The sequence below is a fragment of the Elephas maximus genome, chromosome 4 (genome assembly GCF_024166365.1).
Source record: "Elephas maximus indicus isolate mEleMax1 chromosome 4, mEleMax1 primary haplotype, whole genome shotgun sequence".
NCBI classification, from domain to species: domain Eukaryota; kingdom Metazoa; phylum Chordata; class Mammalia; order Proboscidea; family Elephantidae; genus Elephas; species Elephas maximus.
In genome coordinates this window covers 78275289-78301792 of record NC_064822.1, presented here as the reverse complement: position 1 = coordinate 78301792, position 26504 = coordinate 78275289, and the positions used below count along the sequence as shown (strand labels likewise).

General features: G+C 40.0%; 1 protein-coding gene across 1 annotated transcript in view; it reads right to left on the bottom strand.

Moving 5' to 3' along the window:
- Window positions 1–22519, bottom strand: part of AEBP2 (AE binding protein 2) — an 82660-nt gene extending 60141 nt beyond the window's left edge. The window contains exon 1 of the mRNA XM_049882595.1: window positions 21677–22519. Within this exon, the coding sequence (XP_049738552.1) occupies window positions 21677–22326 (650 nt within the window). The 5' untranslated portion in view covers window positions 22327–22519. The remainder of the gene's footprint in view (window positions 1–21676) is intronic.
- Window positions 22520–26504: the final 3985 nt, after the last annotated feature.

Sequence of the window (26504 nt, the reverse complement as noted above, 5' to 3'; positions counted from 1 at the left end):
CCTGAAAATTTATAATCTGTATAAAATGCTTAAGTGTGAATGAGCCCTTGTATATCTGCATATTTATTCATATTATTATTTGTTGGTACAGGAATGTACCATGAATGCAGGAATTCCCTGTGACTACAGTTCTTCCATACTGAAATACAAATTTTAATTTAAGCCCTAGAAATTTCAAGTTTCATGCAGCCCATACCCTGAAGTGGTTATCTATTTTCCTTGTCATTTCCTTTATATATTTTTAATGTTTCAACTGTGAAGCACATATTTACATTAGACACACTAACTCCAAAGGCAAATACTAGTAATTTTAAGAGAACCACCAATCGGTCCAAATTTTTTCTCTGGAAGAGATCAATCTCAATGAACTACTGTTTTACCATTGGTACAATCTCCAAGTACAGAGTTAAGTGAAAACAAAAAATAAAAACATAGGTACATGGTAGGAATTTTAAGATCTGCATGCCCAAGTGGCAGAGAAGGGAGATGGATACAGACACAGATATCCTCTAAAGAGGAATCTCAGAATGGTGCAAACTTGCTAACTCAAAAGGTTGATGGTTTGAGTCTACCCAGAGGCACCCTGGAAGAAGGTCCTGGCAATCTACTTCCAAAAAATCAGCCATTGAAAATCCTATAAAGCACAGTTCAACTCTGACATACATGGAGTCTTCATGAGTCGAAGTTGGTACCATGCCATACTCTAAAGGTTATAACCTCTTTGGAAGGATACAAAAAAATACAGTAGCTGGGGGTGGGGGAAACAGGTGAGGCAAAACGAGAGGAGTAGGAAACTTATCTTTCGCATACCTGTGCTGTTTTTATTAATAAGTCCAAAATTAGTTGAAAACAAAACCCAAACAATTCTTTTTAAATTAGGCAAAGTCAAGGGAGACTCATATACTTGTGATACATTCAACTATGAATAGACACTGTCTGTTTACACAGTACTTAATGGACTTCTCTCATTAATAGTGGGGGAACCTTACAAAAAAGTATAACTATCCATGAACATCAAGATTGTTTCATCAGTCTATATGCAATATTATCACTTGAAAAACAGTAATTCATGTGAATATAGCTCCTCATAAAAGGACAGCATAATGCAGGCGTTAAAGAGTATGAACTCTGTCTACCACTTACATGTAAGGCCCAAATGCAATGGCAGAGGAAGTAAGGCGCAGAGTTGACAGAGCCTCCCCCACCCACAGCTTCGCAGAGCCAACTGGACTCCAGCTTCACAGCCCCTCTCAGGAGTCTCAAACCCCTACGAAGTATTCAATGCTAAGCCGCCAGGCTTCTCTTTGATCCCAGACCCATGTTAGAATCAGTGATTCTTTGATTGGGTACAGTCCTAATGCAACACAGGGACAAATTAGACAAGTTACAAGTAATTTCTGGCTTTGTCAAGATCCCGAGCACGTGTGAATTTCATAGAAAGCTGTGCCCTTCCTGTATTATTGTAGATAACAAGATGATCAGAAGACAAGGAGACTATCTACCAGATCTCACAAAATTCCTTAAGACGATACATACATCAAAAATTTTTGTCCCGGAGAGAGCAGGAGAAAAACGTAGAACAAAATTCACATTCACAAAGACCAGACTCACTGGTGTGACAAAAACTGGAGGAACCCTCAAGACTATAGCCCCGGACACCCTGCTAATTCAGGACTGAGGCCACTCCCAAAGTCCACTTTTCAGGCAAAGATGAGACACGCCTATTAAGACAAGCAATAATACACATGAGGAACACGCCTCTTAATTCAATCAAGTATACAGGACCAAACGGACAAATTTCTGCCCAAAAGCAAAAATGAGAAAGCAGGAAAGGACAGGAAAACTGGATGAATGGACATGGGGAAGCCAAGATGGAAATGGAAAGAGGGAGAGTGCTGACACAATGCAAGGATTGCAACTGATGTCACCAATTTGTGTATAAAATTTTTTAATGAGAAACTAATTTGAGCTGTAAACTTTAGCCTAAAACACAATAAAAAAAAATTTTTTTTTTTTTTTTAATTCTCCTCTTCATTGAACATTTACTGATTCTGTGAAATGTGAACACCTAAGCAACCTTCCTAGAATTTCAACAATCCTAGTATTTGGAGGAAACCCTAACCCAGAAAAAGCATTCACACTACTCAGCTTCAATAATCTAAAGAAGTGCTTCTCAAACTTTAATATGTATACGAATAACCTGGATCTTATTAGCCTGGTGGCGCAGTGGCTAAGAGCTTGGCTGCTAACCAAAAAGCCAGCAGTTCGAATCCACCAGCCACTCCTTGGGAACCTTACGGGGCAGTTCTACTCTGTCCTATAGGGTCACCATCAGTCGGAATCTACTCAACGGCAACAGCGGGATCTTATTAATTGCACATTCTCGTTCAGCAGGTTTGGGGGAGGAGAATATGGGGAATTATTACTTAAGGGATATAAAGTTTCTGTATACCAAACCCAAACCAAACCCAGTGCTGTCAAGTCAATTCCAACTCATAGCAACCCTATAGGACAGAGTAGAACTTCCCCATAGTTTCCAAGGAGCACCTGGTGGATTCAAACTGCCGATCCTTATGGTTAACATCCATAGCACTTAATCACCACGCCACCAGGGTTTCCAGAGTTTCTGTACAGAGGGATGAAAAACATTTGAAAATGGGTAGTGGTGATGGTTGCGCAACGTGGTGAACGTCACTGAACTGTACACTTAAAAATGGTTAGAACAGCAAATGTTGCTATTATTTATTTACCACTAATTTTTTTAAAAGCTATTAAAATATTCCCGCTCTTTTCAACTAAATACCTGCGTAAGGCCAAATTTTCTCCATATAGTTCGACCAAAACAATTCATTGCAGCAGACTGGATGCACTGAGGGGCAGACAAGAATTTAGCTGTCTTCTAATGTCAAGCCAGACACTGAAGACAATTACAAAGGTATAAAACACCAGCCCTTTTGTATTTTTTAACTTGGGAAAATTACTGTTCATTAAAAATATGTTGAGATTTTTTATGGTGAGTTGTCGCGATTTCTTGCTTCAACAATGCTTGGACAGAACCAGGTACTTGGACAGAACCTAGTACTCAACCCTTCGCAACCTCCTCCCAGCATTCTCAGATTGCCCCAAGGCCCCCACTGCTCCAGCACAGCACAGCAGCCTCACCTGCCTGCCATGACAACAGCATCCCCCTTGTGGGTGCTCCAGAACTACAACCAAAACTCGGAGGCCATCATCCTGGAGCCCTATACCTACTACATTTACCTGCCCATGTCTTACTACCCTGACTGTAAAAATGTGGCTTTCAAGAATCTTGCCAAGTATTTCCTTCACCAACCTCACAAGAGGGGACACGCTGAGAAGCTGCAGAACCAACAAAGCGGCTGAATCTTCCTTTAGGTTATCAAGAAACCAGACCATGACAACTGGATGAGCAGGGTGAATGCAATGCAGCATGCATTAGGTACACTTGAAAAAAAGTGTGAACCAGTTACTACTGGAACTACATAAACTGCCCACTGATAAAAATGACCCATTTGTGTGACTTCGCTGAGACTCCTTACCTGAATATAAGCAGATGAAAACCCAAAAAACCAACCAAACCCAGTGCCGTCGAAATCCATCAAAAATTTGGGTGATTACATAACCAACTTGTACATTATTGGGCCCCTAGGAAACTGGTCTGGCAGAGGTATCTCTTTCATAAGCACACCCTGGGAGATAGTAATTAAGAGACCTAAGCTTTACCCTGGCTTCCTCATCGCCACAGGTGTGACTTCGGTGGTCACCTACACAGTACCTGCATGTTAGGTTTACCTTTATTTTTTCTGTAAGTTGTATCAAAATATCCACTTAAGTTCCTTCAAATAAAGTAACTTGTCCCCTCCCCACCAAAAATAAATGACTTTTAAAAATGTTATTTATGTTAACATGCAACAGGTTTGGAGCCCCGGTGGCACAGCAGTTAAGAGCTCAGCTACTAACCAAAAGGTTAGCAATTCAAATCTACCAGCCGCTCCTTGGAAACCCTACAGGACAGATCTCTGACCTGCAGGGTCACAGTGAGTTGGACCTCGTTTTTGGGTTCTGTAATGGGTTCGTTATTTTTAAGTAAATTAATAAATGGTTTTAAAAGTTCTGTTTTAATTTTGAATACTGTAAGTAGTGGTAAATATAACTCACATAAACAAAAGCTCTTTGGTCTCCTCAATAATTTTTAAGAAAGCAAAGGGGTCCTAGGACCAAAGAGTTTGAGAACCACTGATTTAGGCTGTATCTGGAGCAAAGCTTAAATGCCTCTCTGAAACAGACTTGCAAGGGTGTATTTCTGACCTGGGATATTATTATTTTATTTTGGGGTTAACTGCTGAATTTGAAATTCAGTCTGAAGTTAAAAAAGTGGTAAGGCCAGCTTTACCTGCAATCTACTCTTCAGTGACCTGTGAGGAAGTAAATTTAGGTTGTGGATTTTCCTTGATAACTTTGGGTCTTTCTCAACTTCCCTCACCCCTTAAGTGGGTCTAAGCCACTTTTGAACACAAGGACCTGAAAGGTTAAGGGTGTATACTCTGAAGTCAAATATAATTTACTCTTGACTCTCAAAAAAATTAGAATCCAAGAATTTCAGAATTTTTTTTATAACTTTTTTTACAAATATGTCATTGATTAGGAAGGCTACAGCTCTGCAGTGTTTCCCTGACCTTAGTTTGGATGTACATAAACTATGCCTGTGAATCACACACCTTATGCCTAACTCACTTAAATGTCTTCCAAAACTCACAGTTACTTGCTGCCTGCCTTCCCCTCTCCTAGAGGTCTAACCACGTATGTGGTAACAAATTACAATGGCAACATGAAACATTATAGTTTTAGTGCTTCAGTTTGAAGTTCTGTTCATTTTTGTATTTATGATATGAAGTGAAGACAATTAAGATCATTAAGCAATGGTGTCTTTCAAACTAAATTTCCACACTAACAATCCCCTTTGACAGCTCCTCACAAGCACTGCCAGGCCAACCCTCTTTCACATTGCTGTAAAAAAATTTAGCACAGTATGCTTACCTTGAAGGGGCAGGGCACAGCAGCCAGCAAACAAACACGGAAGCTGTGTGTGATCTGCATAAGAATACCGTATAGTCTCAACAAAAAAATTAGTTATTAAAAATTACCAATTACTAACTGTGAAATAAAAAGTGCTTGTAAAGTTACAACCCGCTGAGCTATATTATACACAAAGTAAGTCACAGAAAGGATAAAAAGCACTATACACTTAAAAAATGTAGTAGAAAAATAGGATGATTAAGTCTAACCACTTTCTCAGGATCTAAAAGGTAAAGTACGTTTGATCTGAGGTTTCACATAAGATTCTCCTTAATCTCTAATGGACCAAAGCTGTTTTATTTTCATTTTACTGATGAAAAACACATCCTTCGCAATTCTTCAATTCATAGTTTGCACCTTAATTATTATAAAACAAATATCCCATCATTCCAATTCTCAGTTTTCAAGAATGGAACACTGTCCATGTGGAATGAAGAAAGGGAGAAAAAAAATTACACTGGTCCAAGTAAGGCACATTTAACAAAAGGTCAGAGTGAGCATTTTAAAAATAGCTTAATTTTGTAACTGGTTAACAAGTTTTGGGTAGAAACAAGTGTATATAGTTTTTCAAAGTTTATCTGTCAAATAGTAGGTAAACAACATTACAACTATACACATGGCACTCTTACCTTGTTACAAGGTAAACTATCATTTGGCCAACAGGTGGTGTTTCATCTACAACAGAATTCCCACTGATGAGTGGAAAGATTACACTATGCCTTCCCTATCGTTATAATCGGTATTATCATTAAATGTTAAAATTCAAAAAAGTATAAAGCACTTAGTAAGACCTTATGTTTTGAGAAGCCTAAAGTTGTTTGTTGTTGTTGTTAGAGGCCGTCAAGTCGGTTTTGACTCATAGTGACCCTACAGGACAGAGCAGAACTGCCCCATAGGGTTTCCAAGGAGCAGCTGGTAGATTTGAACTGTTGACTTTTTGGTTAGCAGCCAAGTTCTTACCACTATGCCACCAGGGTTCCTGAAGCTCCTATAATAGGTGGTATTGTATAAATTTAAGAGCAAAAATTATTCATTTATCTATACCTCCATCTGCTGGAATGGAACAATTACATTCCCTGCTCCTTATTCTGTTGTTAGGTGCTGTCAAATCGGATCCAACTCATATTGCGACCTTATGTGTAAGAGAACAAAAATGTTGCCTGGTCCTGTGCCACCCAACAGTAGCTATGTTTGAGCCCACTGTTGCATCCATTACGTCAATCCATCTCATTGAGGGTCTCCCACTTTTCCGCTGACGCTCTAATTTACCAAAGCATGATGTCTCTCCTGCGATTGGCCCCTCTTGATATGTCCAAAGTAAATGAGACAATTCTTGCCATCCTAGCTTCTAAGAAGCTGTGGTGAAATGAGTTCCTTCTGACCTTTTGCCTTGGTTCTTTGGAAAAACAGCTTTGAGAAATTTTTATCCTAAGCCTTGAGGAGTTACCTTTGCCCTAGTTTTCTACACCAGAGGGTTTCTTTTGTCCAGGTTGACTGACATTTCCCGAGTATGCTGTAAACAACTTGGTTCTGATACGTTTCATCTGGTCCTGGGCTACAGCCTGCCCTGTGATTGGTATGCACCTTGCAGGGATTGGTCAATGGACTATGCAAATGAGGTGATTTGTAACATGCCCACACCTACCATGCAAATGCAGTATCTGTGGCCTACAAAAAGGGGATTCAGTAGTTTGTGCCCCCTCTCCAGGCTGTGCCTTGAAACTGACAAGGAGTTGTGTGTGTCTGTATACACACACACACACACACACACACACACACACACAGCCAGCCCCACAGAGGTTTGGTCAGACAAAAAGCAGCAGGAAGAAGGAAAAAAAAAGACATAGTGAAGGGAGAGAAGGAGAAAGTCAAGGAACCTCCTAAAAAAGCTATAGCACTGGCCAAGTGCTGTTAACACTGAAGAAAGTGAGAGGCCTGGAGGGGGCCCAACAGCAGAGCTGATGGCAGGGCAGAAATAAGCCTGTCCTGGGGAAAGGGGAGTAGAGAAGAGCCCATCCTCAGGGGGCTGAAAGGAAACCTGTCCTGACAGACCTGCACAGCCAAGAGGAGCTGAGAGAGCTGTCCTATGCTAAAGGGAGCCTTTGCTTACATGCTTCCTGTTTCTGATTCCAAGTTGTAGCCTCTTATTTAATAAACCACTTGACTGTTTAACTATGGTCTGTGAGTTTTGTGTGGCCACTGCAATGGATTAAGAAACCCAGAAGTAGAGAGTGCTGTAGGAGGGATGGCTCGTGACAGGATTGGTAAAAGGTTGGGCTGATCTTGATTTGTATTATCCCCCCTAAAGTTAGACAGGTACTGACACTATCACTACTCCCACCGTTGTACGGTTTTCTGGTTGTATTTCTTCTAAAATGGATTTATTCGTTTTTTTTTTTTTCTTTTCTGACAGTTCATGGTATATTCAATATTCTTCGCCAACACCACAATTTAATGCATCAAGTCTTCTTTGGTCTTCTTTTTTCACTGCCCAGCTTGCACGTGCATATAAGGCAATCGAAAATGCCAATGTTCAGGTTAGGTGCACCTTAGTCATCAAAGTGGTATCTTTGCTTTTTTAACACTTTAAAGAGATCTTTTGTAGATCTGCCCCATGCAGTATGTCCTTATTCTAAGCATTGACAAAGGAATTAAAAGCTAAAACAACCGAACCAATTAAAAGACACAGGTACTTCAAGAAAACCATGAATAGCCTGCATGTCACTCATATCTTATGACTTTCTTTTGAGGAGAAAAAAAGGATTACCATGTGTAACTTATTGAAATTATATCACAAAAGTTACTCTATTTAAACCTGACTGCCCATTCTTTATATAGTAACAGTGCTTAATGAGTAATGTATGTCCTGTGATTGTGTCAGATGATATTTTTTCAAAGACTGCCATACTATATCCTCTTGTTACAGTATAACACTGACGGCCTCCATCAAGAAGTGGGGTCTATGTCCCCTTCCCTTGACTCTCAGCAGGCCTGTGACTACTATCACGGAAGTGATACTGTCAGCTTTCAAGCTAGGTCAAAAAAGGCAGCTTCTGTCTGGCTCTTTCCCTTGGGATACACAGCTTGGGAGCTGTGAACTGACATGGAAGAAATGTGGCTCCCTTGAGGCTGTCATGCTGAAAAGGTAGAGAGAGATACCAGAGGAACCCTAGCTGCTTCAGCCCCCCGCTGTTTTTGAGTCTTCTTAGCCCAGGCCCTAGACACAAGACAGATACATAAGCAAGCAAGCTTCTTGATGACTACAGTCCCCAGTCTTTAAGTAACTCCGGCTGACATCAAGTGGAGTAGAAATGAGCTGACCCCAAGGAGTTCTGCCCAGATTGTAGATTTGTGAGCAAACTAATTATTTTAAACCACCAAGTGTTTGAGATACACCATAGTAAGTGGTACAGTGCTTGATATGTATGAACTCATTTAATGCTTACAGCAACCCTGTGAGGTAGGTATTATTAGTAAGTATTCCAAATTTACAGGTTGAGAAACCGAGGCACAAAAATTATGTGACTTACCCAAAGTCACACAACTAGTAAATGCAAAACAGTAATCCCAAACAATTTAATTTCTAAAGCAAAATCTGAGAAAATTACTGATTTAAGAAATACTGAAATGCAGCCATAATACACATCAAATAACTGAGAGGAGTTTAATCTAGTGTCCATAAAACACAAGCAGAAGTTTCTTTGGTTTTGTGTACCCACCACACCACAAAATAAATACATACATACACACACAAAGATAACTATTACATTTGATTCCTACAAGTTAATTGGCTTTGTTTTTAAAAATTTATTCAAGGTCAATCACACAATCCTCAGGTGGAACTTGTCCCAAATTTAGCAGTCAGGCCACTGATGAAGACATGAGCCTAACAATCTCAACATAAAATCCAATTCCAAATATTCATTCCAGGGACAAAGGGGCAGTCACTATACTTTTTACTTATCAAAGACAAACACTAAGTCATAAAACTGGTCTTAAGCAGGGTTGAAGGAATTTAGATCACATCCAATTTCTGTAGGGTCCCCTGGTTTTGTTTTCTGACCTGCTGTAGGTTTTTAGGTCTTTAAACTCAGAAATACCTAGATAAGAAAGTACCTATTTTACTACGTATGTATTATATACGTTCAAGTCAAATTTCCCTAAGGCCTTTCCCACTCACCTAAGATGTAAGAAATTCTGTTCCCTCATGAACCACTTGATTCAGACTGTGAATCACCTATAAATGCCTCGTGTAAATTAAGTTCCCAAACCTAGCTAGAGCCTTACACATAGTAAACTGCTCATGCTTTCAATGACAAATTTAAGTAGGATTTTTAACGCGAGTAAAATAAATGGCTTTGTTACACTGAGATTATCATAAAAAATTAAGGGGAGCCCACTAGAAATCATTAGTCAAAAACAAGATATTATTATTACTATTATTACTGTAATTATAAGCTATTATCACTATAATTTAAAAAGCTAAAATGGATTTTTCTAATCAGGAAAAAGACTACTCTCTATCCCCACAATTATTTCTCTGAATAAAGACAAAAGATTTTTTTTTCCAAAGACCCAGCAGCATTCACTAAATTGGCCAAAAGGGACTTCGTGCAATCATGATGAAATATAGTCTGTGGGAAACAAGTAGGCTGCATTCTGAAATCACTCCTAGGTACTGTGCATACTTTTACTGCGCATATTACTTTAAATTTCTCATTTTTAGTTTACTGCCCTTTAAGATTACTGCACCCAAACTTTCCCCCAGTTTAAAAGATGAAGCAATTATCTTCAAAAAGAGTGTAAAAGAAATATTTTACTTCTATACAATTATAGTATAAGGATTGACATTTTACCTTCTTAAAAAGATTTCTAGAATAATGTCTATATGCGAAGATGGTACATAAAAAAAATCTGCTATGTAGGGCAACACCCATTTCTGACAAGAAAGACTATGGTGGTGATCAAGAACTCAAGAGATACATTCTGGTGACTAATTTCCCAGATAAATTACTAAAACGTCTACTATGAACTCATCCACTCTCAGCACTTTAACAAGTATTTATTTAAAAAAAATGACTTTTTATTTTAATTTAGAAATTAACTAGTAAATGTTTTCTCAGAAAAATACTAATAACCTACTAAAGTCTCAGGATTTTCTCTAACTGGTAACACTTTACCTTTCTAGGTACTCCAAAAACAAGTGAAAATCAGAAAGCAAGTCAGGGACTTGAAAATTGTTGACATTAAAGAAGCAAAATGCTAACAAAATGACTAGCTATTCCCCTAATCACAGAATAGTTACAATACTTAAAAGTTGACTTGTATAAATCATAAAGTCTTAAGAAGGATCTAAGCTATAAAGTCTCTTTCAGTTATCACAAATGAAGATAAGGCCCAGAAATATACAAAGAACTCTCAGCCCATTGTTCTCCACAAAAGACACAGGTTGAAAATTAAAAAAGGTGCTTACACATTTTAAAACTCCCCTGGTCAACATTATTACTCCGGTCATCTAGGCAGTGTAACAGTTAAGATCATGTACAGAGGCAGGACTCCCTGTGTTCCCTTCTTACTAGCTGTGTGACTTTGGGCAAGTTATAATCTGTTTTCTCACCTCACTAGAGTTGTTTTGAGGGTGCAAAGAATTTAACTTCTGAAAATCCCTTCTGTAAGCTGAAGAAAAAGCCTCACAGGTTCTTAAGCAGACTATAGTTTTGTCTTATAACAGCCCATAAATTTACTTTGTTAAGAAACAAAAAATAAGTTAAAGTTTGCTTTTTTGAGTTATTCAAATAACCACAACTTTTTTCAAATACCGTTTACACATATGCTGTTAAAGAGAGTTGAGGGGACATCAACAGAGGAATGGATAAATAAAATGTGACCTATCTTTAAAACAGAATATTTTTTAGTCATAAAGAAACATGATGTTCCGATGTATGCTATGACTTGGATGAGCCTGGAAAACATTATGCTAAGTGAAGTAAGTCAGGCATAAAAGGACAAATACTGAAAATACCACTTTTATGAAATATGTAGAACGGGCAAATGTAGAGAGACAAAGTTTATTAGTAGTTACCAAGGGTAAGGGGATTATTGCTGATAAAGAAGTGAGTTTCTGTTTGAGATGGTAAAAAAAATTTTGGAAATGGATAGCAGTGACAGTAGCACAACATGGTAAACGTAATTAATGACACTGAATTGTACACTTAAAAATGGTTTTAAAAAAAACATGCAGCAAACACTTAAAAATTGGAAAAACAATATAAAGCAGAGATTGGCTCTCTTTTTTGTTTCACACAGCCACACTAATGACAGGGAGAAGGAAGAAACACGCACCAAGTACTGCTACATTAGGTTGAATTTAACCAATTACTACGAGCCTGAGTCGACTTGACAACAGTGGGTTTGGTTTTTGGAGGAGCAGTTCAGGAAACCCTGGTGGCGTAGTGGTTAAGAGCTATGGCTGCTAATCAAAAGGTTAGTTCAGATATACCAGACACTCCTTGGAGTGCCGTATAGGGTGGTTATGAGTCAGAATCGACCTGAGGGATGAAAATCAACAGTTTACTATGTGAATGCTGGGTGTATAAATAAGACCTGATCTTTAATCTTAAGAATGTTACCGCCTAGAGAAGACAGTGTGGGTATTGTGACATCACTGAAAATATAAAATAGAACTATGATTTTTGAACGCAGAACCTAACTTAAGTACTTGTGAGAGCCTACATACAGCAATGCCACACCTGCAGTGTTCTCTGGGTTTGTCTAAGGGAGAAAATACATATATATTTGTTCTGACTTCCATTTAGGGTACTTGGCAAGTCTACAAAGCATTATCATTTGTAAACTCCAAATTACTTTGTTTAGTCAAAACCCCTCATTTTAAAGAAAATCAATGTGAAGTCTAGGGAAATACAATGATTTGCCAAAATTCCTGCAGGCAATCGCTACTAAAGCCATGCCTAAAATACTGATTACTTAAGCCCAGTGGAGTAATCTTTCCATCACAGTGCTGTGTGTGAGAAATGGGAGGATAAATGGCTATGCATTACACACAGACCTGTAGACCCTTCACATATGCTTTCTCCCTTAATCCTAATTAAAACAACTTCAGAGAAGTTAAGTTATATTAACCCGAGTCCTTCTGACTTGAAAGTTTATGCTCTTTCAGTACCCAATGTTCCTTTAGTTATTTTAGGGATGAGTGTGTCTGGAAAAATAAGGTAAGCTATTGTTCCAATTAAATCCTTAAGAAACTTCTGACCCAGAAAATTAACATAATATTTTTCTTATAGACCACTCAGGAGATTAGCTTTTCTTTCCTTTAAGGTTCCCAAGCACTAGGACTTTTTCTCCCAAGCTCTATCCCTGGCTCAAGTCTCTTCATTTCACACCTAAACTGCTCCTAAAAAAAACCAAATTCATTGCCCTCAAGTCGATTCTGACTCATAACAACCCTATACGGCAGAGTAGAACTGCCCCATAGGGTTTCCAAGGAGTGTCTGGTATATCTGAACAAACCTTTTGATTAGCAACCATAGCTCTTAACCACTACGCCACCAGGGTTTCCTGAACTGCTCCTCCAAAAACCAAATCCACTGCTGTCGAGCCGATTCCGACTCATAGTGACCCTATAGGACAGAGTAGAACTGCCCCCATAGAGTTTCCAAGGAGCGCCTGGGGGATCTGAACTGCCGACCTCTTGGTTAGCAGCTGTAGCACTTAACCACTACGCCACCAAGGTTTCCTCCTACTACCTCCTAATTGGTCTTACAGCTCCCAAACTTTCCTTCTTTACCTTTTTCACATATGATTAATTTTCCTGTAACACAACAAAGAGTTTCATCGTTCATCTAAAATGTTTGCTGTTGCTGTTAGGTGCCATCAAGTCGGTTCCAACTCATAACAGCCCTGTGCACTACAGAATGAAACACTGCCAGGTCCTGCACCACCCTCAACTGTTGCCATGCCTAAAACCATTGTTGCAGCCACTGTGTCAATCCCCCATGTGACTGTCAGTTTGTCATACTACGCAGGCTTGTGTGTCACTGTGATGCTAGAAGCTAGACCACCGGTATCCAAATACCAGCAGGGTCAAAAAAATATTTACTGATCTAACATGCGTTTCAAGCGCTTTGCCTGATGCTGCAGATAATGATACCGATTAACATGGTTCTTATTCTCAGGGAGTTTACAATCTAGCAGGAGCGACAAACAGTAAACCATTACTCAAGTTGTGATAAGGGCAATGAAGAAAGCAAACCAATTGCAATGTGTCCATCAAAGAATCAGGAACAGTTCGCCTGAGAAATGTTCAAGGTGAAACCCAAACATGGCTAGAAGTCACTTACAAAAAGAGATGAAAAGAGGCAAAAAAAATTTTGATTTACAAACCTACGCAGAGAAAGATACGCACATTGTGTTGGCATAAAAGGCCCCACTCTGTCCATTAATTCTATTTCCACTTCCAATTTGGATCCTCTGATCTAGGCAGAAAGTCTCCTGAATATGCCACACTCATTCCTGTGTATATGCTTCAATTAGGCTTTCTAGAAACCAGTCTTCATCATTCACCTAATCCTCAAATTGAGTCCCCTTCTCCCACCAAAATTTTAGTCACTAACAACACAAGACTCTCCAGTTCTAATCTTAATGCACTGTGTCACAATTTACAGGGGGAAAAAAAAAGCAATCATCTTTTTAATCTTCTCTTTAAAAATTAAACATGGGGGGATTCAATCACATTTTTTATCACTAAACTGTGCACAGTGTGTGTCATCGGTAAATGCTCAATAAATGATTTTTTAAACATCCAAGCATCCTCTCATCTCCTATCCAGGCCCCAAACTGTCCATTTACTTCTAAGACCAATATAACTATGCATTTCAAAAATGCAAGCTATTAGTTATAAAAATAAACTTGTGGTTAGATCACTGCAAATCCATTTACTGGAAAACATATTGCAAAGTTTTTACTAACAATCAATAGCTTCGCTTAACACGTTAAGAAGTATTAAAAAATAAAAGGTATTATGAAGATTTTTTAGGCCAACCATAAAACAGACATATATGTTCAGGAAAATTTATTAAAAAGCAGATTTTGTAATGAAATAATTTAGTATAGCATATCCTTTTACAAGTTTTTGCAGCACTCATTTCTAGATACTTGCAACATGTAACAATGGGTACAGTACTTTTTGGAGTCCCTGGGTGGCCCACACAGTTAATTAGGTGTTTGACTATCAGCCAAAAGGTTGGCAGTTCAAACTCACACAGAAGCACCTCTAAAGACAAGTGTGGCAATCTGCTTCTGAAAGGTCAGAGCCTTGAAAACCCTATGGAGCACAGTTCTACTGTGACACACATGGGGTCATTATGAGTTGGAATCAACTTGACGGCAACCAACAACAGACACTTTCTGGCATACCAGATCTTTTACTGCTTCATAACAATAATAGATCACTACTGAAACCCATTGCCATCGAGCCAAATCTGACTCATAGTGGCCCTACAGGACAGAATAAAACTGCCCCATAGGGTTTTCCAAGAAGTGCCTGGTGGATTCAACCTGGCAACTTTTTGGTTGGCAGACATTACCACTTAACCACTATGCCCACCAGGGTTTCCAGATCACTACCAGCTACTATCAATTTATTTGTTCAGTTTATCTGTCTCGCCCATGAGAATGGAAAGCTATGAGGTCAGGGCCTTTGCTTTATTCACTGCTTTATACCCAGCATCTACAACAGAACCTGGCACAGAGAGGGGGTTCTACATACATCTGTAGAATAAACACCATCTCACAGTAAATGCTTACTGTATCGTGTCCCAAATAATCTACATGTAATACCCATAACTATCTTGCAGGATATGAACTATTATTTTTTCCTTTTACAGATAAGAGACGTGAAGTAGTAGATTTTAAATAGCTTCCCCACGGTCATCCAGCTTAAGAAAGCCAGAATTCAAACCCATACATTTTGATCCCAGATCCCACTTTTAACCACTACTCTCCCTATACTTTCTCCCTCCTTAACTTCAAATTTCACATCTACTTTTGATAAACTGTTAAACATTTTTATAGTAAATGCTTCTAAAAAAAAAGGCTGTTTAAAAAAAAAAAACCCTCTGGCGATTATCCATTTCAGATTTTCCATGCTCGTGCTCATTTTTTTTAAAGTACGCTTCTATAGAAATTAACAATTTCAGGGTTGTCCAATCATCTAACATTTATTATGTACCTTTGGATCTCTTCTAAGCCAGGAGTTCTTAAATCAACCCAAACTCTTTGAGAATATGATAAAAGCTGCTGACATCTCAGAAAAATGCCCACGTAAAATTTTGTGTGTAATTTCATGGATCTTAGTGGAGTGCACCCACCAGATTAAGTCTTTTCTCTTAACACTTTCAAGTACTAAATTATAAAGAAAAATACGAGTTAGATACTACCTCTTTATCATTAACATTTCAAGTAAAGGCACAATGCTAACCAAGTGCAACCACTAAAGGTGTAAAATGCAAGCAATCAATATTAATCATATTTATAAATTTATCCTTTTTTAACTGGCAAAGTTAGGGAAAAATTGCCCTTAAACTCATCAATATCAAATATAGTTATCCAACAAAAAGCAGCAACTCCTGGCCCTCAGTTTATAGTCTTATTTATATAAACTCTACCGTTGGTATTCCAATTTAAAGCTAATAATTAATTGAGTATGCACCATAGCCAAGGTAGGGTGTTAGGTACTACAGAGATCTAACTAACTGCAACTGTCCTGCCCCTTGAAAAAATCATTCTACATCAGGAAAGATGAAGCAAGCATTCGAACGACATGGATACTTCAGAATAGTTCCCGAGGCTCTCTAACAGACATTAACTTCACTCAGATCTTAGGATATCCTCATGGTATTACCCTAACCCTGTTCCGCAGTTGAGGAACTAAGGCTCAAAGGTATTACTCAAAATCATAACGTAGGTAGCAATGCTAAGATGTGAATTGTGTCCCTTGCTCCAGATTACATGCAGGCTCTTTACACAGCAATATTCTACTTCCCTCAACATACAGAATATGGCCATAAAAAGAATACAAAGAAATAAATAAGAATAGGGAAATTAAAAGGAGAAAGAAATTAATACCCAGAAAGGATTCATGGTGGCATTTTGATGGGCTCTGAAGGTTTATCTCAGTCAACAAAAATCTGAAGCAACTATCATGAATCAGATAGTGTAAATAAAAAGAAAAACAGGAAAAGTTTATCCGCTAAAAAGATGTATGAAAAAAACATGAGCAGGTATATTTAGGGCCTAAAAGGGCATTGTTCACTTCCTCTTTTTAAATCTTTTAAATCACTCACTCTAGGGAAAACAGCTGCCATGTTGTGATGACACACAAGCAGCCCTATGGAGATGTTCACGTGGTGAGTAACTGAGGCCTCCTGCCAAGAGCTATGTCAGTGAGCCATCTTGGAATTAACTTCAGCCTCAGTTAAGCCTTCAGACAACGGTGGGGTTAGCCAACATCTTCACTGCAACCTCATTATACCCTGAGCCAGAACTACCATGCCCTTTTGACTCTCAGAAGCTGTATGAGATGATATATGTTTTATTTAAGACCCTAACTTCTGGGGAAAAAAATTGCTGTACAACAATAAATACAATTGGCAACATGTGAAATCTGTTTACACTAGTCAATGAAGCTTTTGTGCAAGCAGCTATAACATAATATACACCGTAGAATTGAAAGTCTAATAGCAATACGCGAGATAGATTGAGAAGCATTTTGTATTTCTATCTCCCACCACCCTCCAAACGGTCTTGTACATAGTAAATAACCTGGTTTGGTAGCAAACGGGTCTATAAACAGGATTTCCTAACTGATCCAACAAAGTAGTCTTAATGTTTCTTAAAAGTAAAATGGACCCCTAAAATCTCTCTATATAAATTCAATTCTGAAATCTCTATATATATTTTATTGTTGCATTGTTTTGTTTTGAAGAAAGCCATAATCTTACTCAACTGAGAGTTACAACGTGTTATCGGAAACCCTGATGGCGTAGTGGTTAAATGCTACAGCTGCTACCCAAGAGGTTGGCAGTTTAAATCCGCCAGGCGCTCCTTGGAAACTCTATGGGGCAGTTCTACTCTGTCCTAGAGGGTCGCTATGAGTCGGAATCGACCCCACGGCAGTGGTGTTTACAATGTGTTATCAATCAAAACTGAGACCTATAAGAAGCTCTTTTCTCTAAATTTAATCAAAATGAAACAGAGTTACCTAACAAAGGGATTCTGGAGAGGCTATGGACAGCTGCTTCAGAGCACCTAGTAGAGTTCTGTTATGAAGTACATGCAAAAATTACTTTACATAAAAGTATTTTATTATCTCAACCATAAAGATCCTCAATAAATCTCAACAATAATCTCAATACGCAGCTTTCCAGTAATGACTTGATTTCAAAGTTTAGCCTCTATACTAGAAAAAGAACTTCCTAATCATGCTACTGGGAAGCAATAAAAGCCAGCTTTTCTAGTTTCAAAGCAATCTTAGTTATATCTCCAAGTTCCCAACCCAAAGGGCTGGGAATCCAAACCTTGACATGCACAAAAAGGTAAGACCCTTGTGGCCTTTGATGACCATTAACTTACTATAAGCCTATCACCACTTCCTCACATATATACTTTTCACTTGACGTCTGGATTTATCCCAAAAGGCTGTTAAAGTGGCTGAAAGTCATCTTAGCTTTTATAAAATAAGTTATGGCTTATATTCCAGTTGGAAGAAAAAAAACATAACATAAAATGTTGTTGTTGTTGTTAGTTTCCATCAGGTCAAGTCTGACTGACAGCGACCCCATGTGTGCAGAGAACTGCTCCAAATGATTTTCAAGACTATGACTTTCTGGAGGAAACCCTGGTGGCGTAGTGGTTAAGTGCTAACGCTGCTAACCAAGAGGTCAGCAGTTCGAATCCACCAGATGCTCCTTGGAAACTCTATGGGGCAGTTCTACTCTATTCTATAGGGTCGCTATGAGTCAGAATCGACTCAACGGTAGTGGGTTTGTTTTGGGTTTTGGGACCTTCTGGAAGCAGATCATGAGGCCTGTCTTTTGAGGTACGTCTGAGTTTGAACAGTCAACCTTTCACTTGGTAGTCAACTGCTTAAACTAACCAATTGCGCCACCCAGGGACTCCTTATATAAAAGACAAATAACCACAAAAAGAGAGCCTATTATTATCAACTCCCCTATACATAAAAAAGCTGAAGGTTCTTTTGTGCATAATCTGATTTAATAGCTAGAACTAACTTGTAAACTAAAAAATGTTACAGGCATTTTAAATTCTAAAACTTTAAATGCCAACTCAGCCTCTAAAATCACCTAAAGGAAAACCGTAGTAGCTTTTTTAATCGTAAGCTTAAGTTCAAAGTCAAAAAAAAAAAAAATTAGTTTTAATTGTCTAACATTATTCTCCCCAGAAAAAATTCTATTACCTTTGTAATCAAAGTAAAATTACATATCAATTTTACGATTTTCTAGATTTACTGACCAAAACCAACCCAGTGCCATCGAGTGGATTCCAACTCATAGCGACCCTACAGGACAGAGTAGAACTGCCCCACAGAGTTTCCAAGGAGCACCCGGTGAATTCAAACTGCTGACCTCTTGGTTAGCAGCCGTAGCACTTAACCACTACGCCACCAGGGTTTCCAAATTTACTGAAGTAAACACATTTACAGACTTAAGACAATTTTAAATAACTTTCTCCTGGGGAAAATAACTTTTTTTGTACAAAGTGTGATTTAACAGTTTGATAAATTACTCACTTTTCACCACACAACACTTCCAAAACAAGCTTGTAAAAGACACAAAAATGAAAATACCACTTTAGGTCATAATCTCTAAGTCTTTGTACTTAATTCTTCTTTTAAAGGAGATAATTAAAATTAAAGATATTTAAGAGATCTCAACAAATTCTAAAGCATTTCAGATACGCTCAAAACTATAATCTAATTTTGATATGACAAACTGAACAGGCACTCTAACAGAAACGCAGAGTAAATTCTGACACTGTAACAGTAATACCTAAATATTTTTAAAAGCACTTTAAAATCACAATATCTTTCCACCAGTTATAAAAGACTTTCTACCATCAAACCAATTTATAAAATCTCCACAGATTGGGTAACCTTCAGTACAATTTGTAGAAATTATGGATCCTTTCCAAATTTAAACTGAAAAAAAATTTTTTTCTTTAAATCCTCAAAGACAACAAGGGGACATTTCAGAATTAAGATTATTAAGACCACAAACCAGTTTCATTAGTAATGTAAGGGTTTTCATGCAAGTGATAAATCTATTAACCTACAACGGTATGTAAAAATTATTACAATATTTCACAGTTTCTAATGTTTGAGCATTCTTTAAGAAAGGCAACTATGCTTGGTTATGTAAGTTTTAACCTTACATGGATTTGTGACACCAAATTTCACTCCTACTCTAATAAGGTATGATGTAAAAATTATTCAAATGAATCTAATGAATATCAAATGAAGTCAAAACTCCATTCTGTGAAACATTACTTGACTAACAATTCCTGGTCTCCGGAAAGGATGCAGTTGACAGATATTAACACACACAACACACATATAAAAAAAAGAAACAACCCTGACATATACAACGTGTTACTTAAAGTGAATTATTCTAACTCTTGTAAAGTGGAAATAGCTGGTGACTTGGGAACCTTAAAGGAGCCCTGATGGTGCCGTGGTTAAGCACTCAGTTGCTCAATGAAAGGCAGCGGTTGGAACCCACCAGCTGCTCCACAGGAGAAAGATGTGGCAGTCTGCTTTAATAAAGACTGCAGCCTTAGAAACCCTATAGGGTAGTTCTACCTTGTCCTACACGATGATATGAGTTGGAGTCAACTCCACCGCAATGGGTTTTTGGTTTTGGGAACTTTCGTTCAGATCCAGCTCCACCGCTTTCAAACTATACTGTTTTGACATGGAACTCAACTTGCTTCTTCAGAGTTAAATGAAGTCAAAACAGTATTTAAACTGCACCATACTGAGGATGAAACGACTGAGACACTGGAACTGCGCAGTATCAGGCAAATGTGCTTGTGTCTGTAAGTATACTCACAACAAACTATGGTAGATGCCAACTACATAAACTACCATGAACTTTCAAGTACCCGATGATATCAATGACAGAGGAAATAACAAATGATAAATAGAATGTGCTTCACTGAACAGTTCACATCAATTTTTAATTTTCTTGAGAATACGTTCCTTCCTGCCCATGCCTATAGTTAAGTACAATATATCTAAGGTTTGCACAGTCTATTTACCCCATCCACAACGTTTTCTTCACAAGACGATAAAGTAGATGTCAAACAGAACCAAATGCTAGATTTTCAAAATATCCAAGCCCTTCTAGTCTTTGTTACATTAAAGACAAACTGATGTTCATTTTTATCAGTCAGCCATCACAATTCCTGTGGAACTTTAGGATACTTAAACTTTTAAACCACAATCGATCCTGACGGTTAGAAATTCTAGCAGATGCTCAAAATAAATTCTAACGTATTTAATCGGTACAATATGGGTGAAGTGTTTCTCTTTTTAAAAAATATATTAAAATACGAAGTTTTCCAAAGGGATCAAAAGTAATGATTGCAACAACTGAAGCATATACTACAACAATTTTCTAAAACGTTCTGAAAATACTGGGCACATTTTTAATTACTCTCCACATTATTTCCAATAAGCTTTAAAAAGTGGTAATAATCCCTTCATAGGCCTCTCCAATACATGACTTTAAATATTATCATCTAACATCACAATTCTCACTTTTAAGCATTACTGTAAAGAGTTTAAAACGGATACTAGTATGTGGTGCCTTCAAGACTATTTTCTTACGAGTCTTTGATTTAGCAAAGTTATTTTAAAAAACAATTCGTTATTCTTTCCTACAGTGATTTGGTCACAAAATAGATTATTAAAAATCACGCTGGGTACCACATTAATGACTACTAAAAGGGAATCTGGAAAGCATTCATTAAATTTAAAAGAATAGTCTTGTTTTAAGTAGAAAAAATGATAGTTGGGGTCTCCTTGCTGGACAAGGAAGTTATGTTAGATTCAAGCGAGACCAGCCATGTTGGAAAACACTTGTCAATAATAGTTCTGACAAGTGTTCACGAACACGCTCGGATGAAGCTAACCTTGTGTATCGTGGTATACATCAAGGTCTCCTGCTTCACCTGGAGGTCTGGGCCTGCTTTGGAGACTGTTTGGGAGTTAGACCCGTCCTTAGATCCGTAAAGAGTGGAAAGCTGAGGGGAAAGAGGGCGGGGAAAGGAGAGTTGGGGGGCGAAGGGAAACGGTTTGAGAGTTGGAAGCCGCTATCCGCTGCAAGAGGGGCGCGGCGGCGGGGAGCGATTTCCGAGTTGAGAACCTAAAGGAGGGGCCAAGGGTTCGGGGAGTAGGAGATCCCATCAAAAAGTCCCCCTGGTCCCCTCTGAGGGGGCCGGGAGCGCAAGAGGAGGGCAAGGGGAAACGCTTCAGCGCACTGACCTGTCCTCCGAGTCCATGCGGCTCAGGGGCTCCCCATCCGACGACATCTCCAAGCTGCCTCGCCGGCCTCCGGAGGTCGCGCTGCTTCCGCCTCCCCCGGTCCCGTAGCCCTCGTCTCCGCCGCTAGAGACGACGCTACTGCTGCTGCTGCCGCCCCCGCCACCGCCCTGGCTGCCCCGCGGTCCCTTGGGCTCCTCCAGGCCCTCCTTGCCGTCCCCATCGCCGCTGCTGCTGCTGGCAGCGCCGGGGCTCAGCGAGCGCGTCTCGTCGCTGCTGCTCCCGCCGCTGCTGCCCACCAGGCTCTCGGCGCTACTCTCCTCCTCGCCACCGCCGCTGCTGCTGCTCTCGTCCTCCTCCTCGTCTTCGTCCTCGTCCTCATCTTCCCCGGCCTGGCTGGCACTCTCGGGGCTAGGCTCCGACATCGTCTCCGCCTCGCCGCCCCCCACTCCGCCGCCGCCGCCCCCACCAACGCCGCCGTTCAGCAGCAGCGCCGCCACAGCCTCGGCCTCCGCCTCCTCTTCTTCCTCTTCCTCCTCTTCCTCAGGGGGCTCAGCCCGACCCCGTACCGCCGGGCCAGGGCTGCCGGGGGGCAGAGGGCTCAGGCGGGAGAGCTCCTCCAGGTCGGCCATATCAGTGATAGCGGAGGCCATGGCGGCGCCTACTCCTCCACCTCCTCGCCGCCGCCGCCGCCGCAGCCGCCGCCTCCTCTCTCGACTCTCGCTCCTTCGCCCCCTCCCAAACGCCCAAAACTCAGCCGACGCCGCTGCAGAGCAGGAGGAGGGCCCGCAAGCTGCGTCAGCCTGCACACGCGCTACGGAGCCCGCGCGGGGACAGGCGCGCGACTGCGCGCACTCACGCGGAGACAGCTGCGCGCCTGCGCGGCGGCACGTGGTGGCGCCTCCCCTGACCGCCGATCCCGCGCTCGTGTCCGCGCCTCTGCGCCCGCCCGTACCTCGTTGAGTTCTCGGAGTTTCCTCGGGAGCTTCCCACGTTTTCCACGGCCGCGCTTCCTCGGGACCTTCCCACGTTTTCCACGGCCGCGCAGTGGGCGGGACGCGAGGGAGCGAAAACCCGAGCGCAGGTCGGAGATTTTAGCAACACACAAAGTTCTCTCGATAAAGTAATTCACTTCGGAGCTTTTTGGCCCAGCGCCCGTACACAGCGGGCAATTTCCAGGCATAGAACAAGTCCGTGGCCGTCAGAGTTTACAATCTACGAGGAGAGGCGATTAAAATGAACGAAAATAGGTAACACCATAAAAAAACATGCAAGGTACTAAATCCATGTACACAACATAGAGCCACAAGTTTTTATTAGCCTGTGTCTGAATCAAAGCTTTGAACCGGTTTTTCTAACAAGTTGCCGAGGGATGCTAATGCGGCTGATAAGAGACCAATTCTGAAAACCACTAGTAGAGCCCAAACCAACACTTATTGCCCTTGAATCCATTACGACTCAAAGCAATCCTACAGGACAGAGTAAAACTGCCTCGTAGAGTTTCCAAGGAGAGGCTTATGGATTCGAACTGCCCACTTTTGGGTTAGCAGCCTGAGCTCTTAATCACTGTACCACCAGGCCTCCATTAGTAAAGCCCACTCACTGCCATTGGGTTGATCCTGACTCATAGCGACAGTATAGGAAAGAGTAGAACTGCCCAATGGGATTTCCAAGGAGCACCTGGTAGATTCCAACCACTGACCTTTTGGTTAGCAGTCATAGCTCTTAACCACTATGCCACCAGGGTTTCAAAGTAGTAGAGCAGTGGTTCTAAAATTTTATTATACATAAGGATCACCTGGGACTCTTATTAAAATATAGATTCTAATTCAGTATATCTGGGGTGGAAATGCAAATTCTCAGCAAGGGTTCAAGCAGCTCCCAGTTTGAAGCCCTGGTATCTTCGAATGATCCTTACCCATGTCTATCACGTTGTGTTTTCCCCTTTTATAAGACACCACTCAGAAGGGATTAGGACCCACTGTACTCCATTAAGGCGCCCTGGTGGCACAGTAGTCAAGCACTCAGCTGCTAACCTAAAGGTGGCCTCAGCACACCAGCTGCCACCTTCTCCTCAGGTGAAAGATAAGGCAGTCAGCTTCTGCCCTATTATAGGGTCACTTTTTTTTTTATGAGTCAGAAGTCACTATGAGTTGGAACAGCAGTCAAGAAATCAAAGGATCATTGGGCAAATCTGCTGCAGAAGACGTCTTTAAAGTGTTGAAAAGCACTGATGTCACCTTGAGGACTAAGGTGCACCTGACCCAAGCCATGGTGCTTTCAATCACCTCATATGCATGTGAAAGCTGGACAGTGAATAAGGAAGACCAAAGAACAATTGACAATTGATGCCATCGAATTGTGGTGTTGGAGAGGAATATTGAATATACCATGGACTGCTAAAAGAATGAATCTGTCTTTGAAGAAGTACAACCAGAATGCTCCTTAGAAGCAAGGGTGGTGAGACTATGTCTCACATACTTTGGACATGTTATCAGGAGGGATCAGTCCCTGGAAAAAGACATCATGTTTGGTAAAGTAGAAGGTCAGTGAGAAATGAAGACCCTCAACAAAGTGGATTGACACAGTGGCTGCAACAACAGGCTCGAGCATAACAAGGATCATGAGGATGGCTCAGGACTGGGCAGTGTTTCGTTCTGTTGTGCATAGGGTCACTATGAGTCGGAACCAACTGCACGGCACCTAACAACAACAACATGAGTTAGAATCGACTTGAAGGCAGTGGATTTGGTTTTGGGTAAGCACACTTGAAACTGTGTATACAAATTGACATTTAAGAGGTTTTTTTTTTTTTTTTAATTTCCTATGACCATAAAACTTTTAAGTGTTATTATTTAACGATCAAGCAAATATATTTCATTTTTTATAAGTAAGTATTAAACATAAAAGTAAAATTTTATTGGAAATACATCTTACAGAAATGGACTTGGATGGATTTTTTCAACTAGTTTATTTTGTCAGTGGATGAGTATTAACGAGAACAAGAAGGAGTTCAGCATGAATTCTGTTCTTTCAATTCTGTGCGTGTAAGTGTTGAAAAGACATAAGCGTTGAGAAAACTTGTTCACATAAATAAGTACATGCCAATGAATGGAGTTTTGTATAGCAATGTCACTCAGCTCTTTGCACTCCTTCCAAATTACGTGCCAAAAAAGTCAACAATGACACTTTTAACGATCTGTCAGCTGATAACTCTGACTAGACACTCCTTCAAATTTGTGGAAAGCAAGTAACTGAAAACCACCTGACTTGTAAAAGGATACTACCCATTCTCATTCACCAGTATTCCCAATTGTCCCCTTCTTTGGTGTCCCTGGAGGTTTTTGTCATCCCAGAGGTTTTTGCACCTTTCTAAAATTCTGGATGAGATGGAGTTATGTCTTTCATTTGTAAAATAGGAGGGGGGCAATTGGAATAAGGAAGTGGAAAAGGAGATCACATTATACCTTGACCAACTTCAAGGCACGTTTTCAGGCAGATCACTTTCAGGGGTCAGAGAACTGATAGCCTTAAAAAAAAATCTCTGCTTATTATACACATCTTGGAAGTTTTGTGTCCAGTATTATGTCCACTGCCTTAGGCCTTTGGACGGCTGTTGCATGGAATGTTGCCTCATGGGAAAGCAAAAATAATAAATAATTGTTTGTGGCATTATAGTTTACAAGTACCTTCTTCACACACACTAAAACCCAATTAAAAAGCCCAATGCTGTCAGGTCACACACACACTACAACATGTTAAACTCAGAGCCACAATATAGAGCATGTTAGGTAGATGGATAAGGAAGGAGTGTTATCGTCCTGTGCTGTAAATGAAGAACTATCACAGTTTAACTTGGTTCCTCAAAAGTGTTTGAGTGTATGTGCCAGGCAGTGTGTTAAGCACGGGGGAGTAGGCTCACTTTTGGCCAGGTTAATCGTGGAAAGCTTCATGAAAAATGTAGGATTTGAACAGATGTGTAGAGTTAAGATAAACGCTAACTACGTGTAAGTTTAATTTGAGCTGGATCTTGAGTGATTAGAAATACGTGTGAGGGGAAATTCTACGATTAAGAAGCAATAACATGGAAAAGTATAAAAATTTATTCAAGACAGTGTTTATTAGCCACAGGAAAGCAAAGCTAGAAAGCTAAAAAGAGTTAAAGACCAGATTGCAGAAGGTCTTGAATAAAAAGTTTTGATGTTGAAAGACAATGGGTATATACTGAGGTATTTTAATAAAGGTGTAATATGATTAGGGTTATGTTGTAATGCTACCTAATGCGTAGGGGAGAAAAAGTGAATGGAGATTAAAAACTCGCTGCTGTGGAGTCAATTCTGACTCATCACAACCTGGTAGGACAGAGGAGAGCTGCCCCATCCGGTTTGAAAGGCTGTAAATCTTTACAGAAGCAGGCTACCACATCTCTTTTGCTCAGTGCGGCTGGTTGGTTCAAACAGCTGACCTTTCAGTTAGCAGCTGAGCTCTTTAACCACTGCGCCACTGGAGCTCCGTGAATAGAGATTAGACACCTGGAAATAATAGTTATCGAAGCTAAAATGAATGCTCCAGCTGCAGTATTTACACCTGAAGACTAAAATCAGCTATCTCGGAATTGGCTTTATGGAGAAAAAGTGAATTTCCCATCACTTAGGATTTTTTTTTTAATTACCAATTTTCTGAAAAATTGCAAGAATTACATAATAAATACCTGTACACCTACCTAGATTCATAGATTACTAACATTTTACCACATTTGCATTCTCTGTGTCTCAAGTTCAGTTGCAGACAGCATTGATTTTTCGTGCATCTCCTAGGAACAAGGCCACTC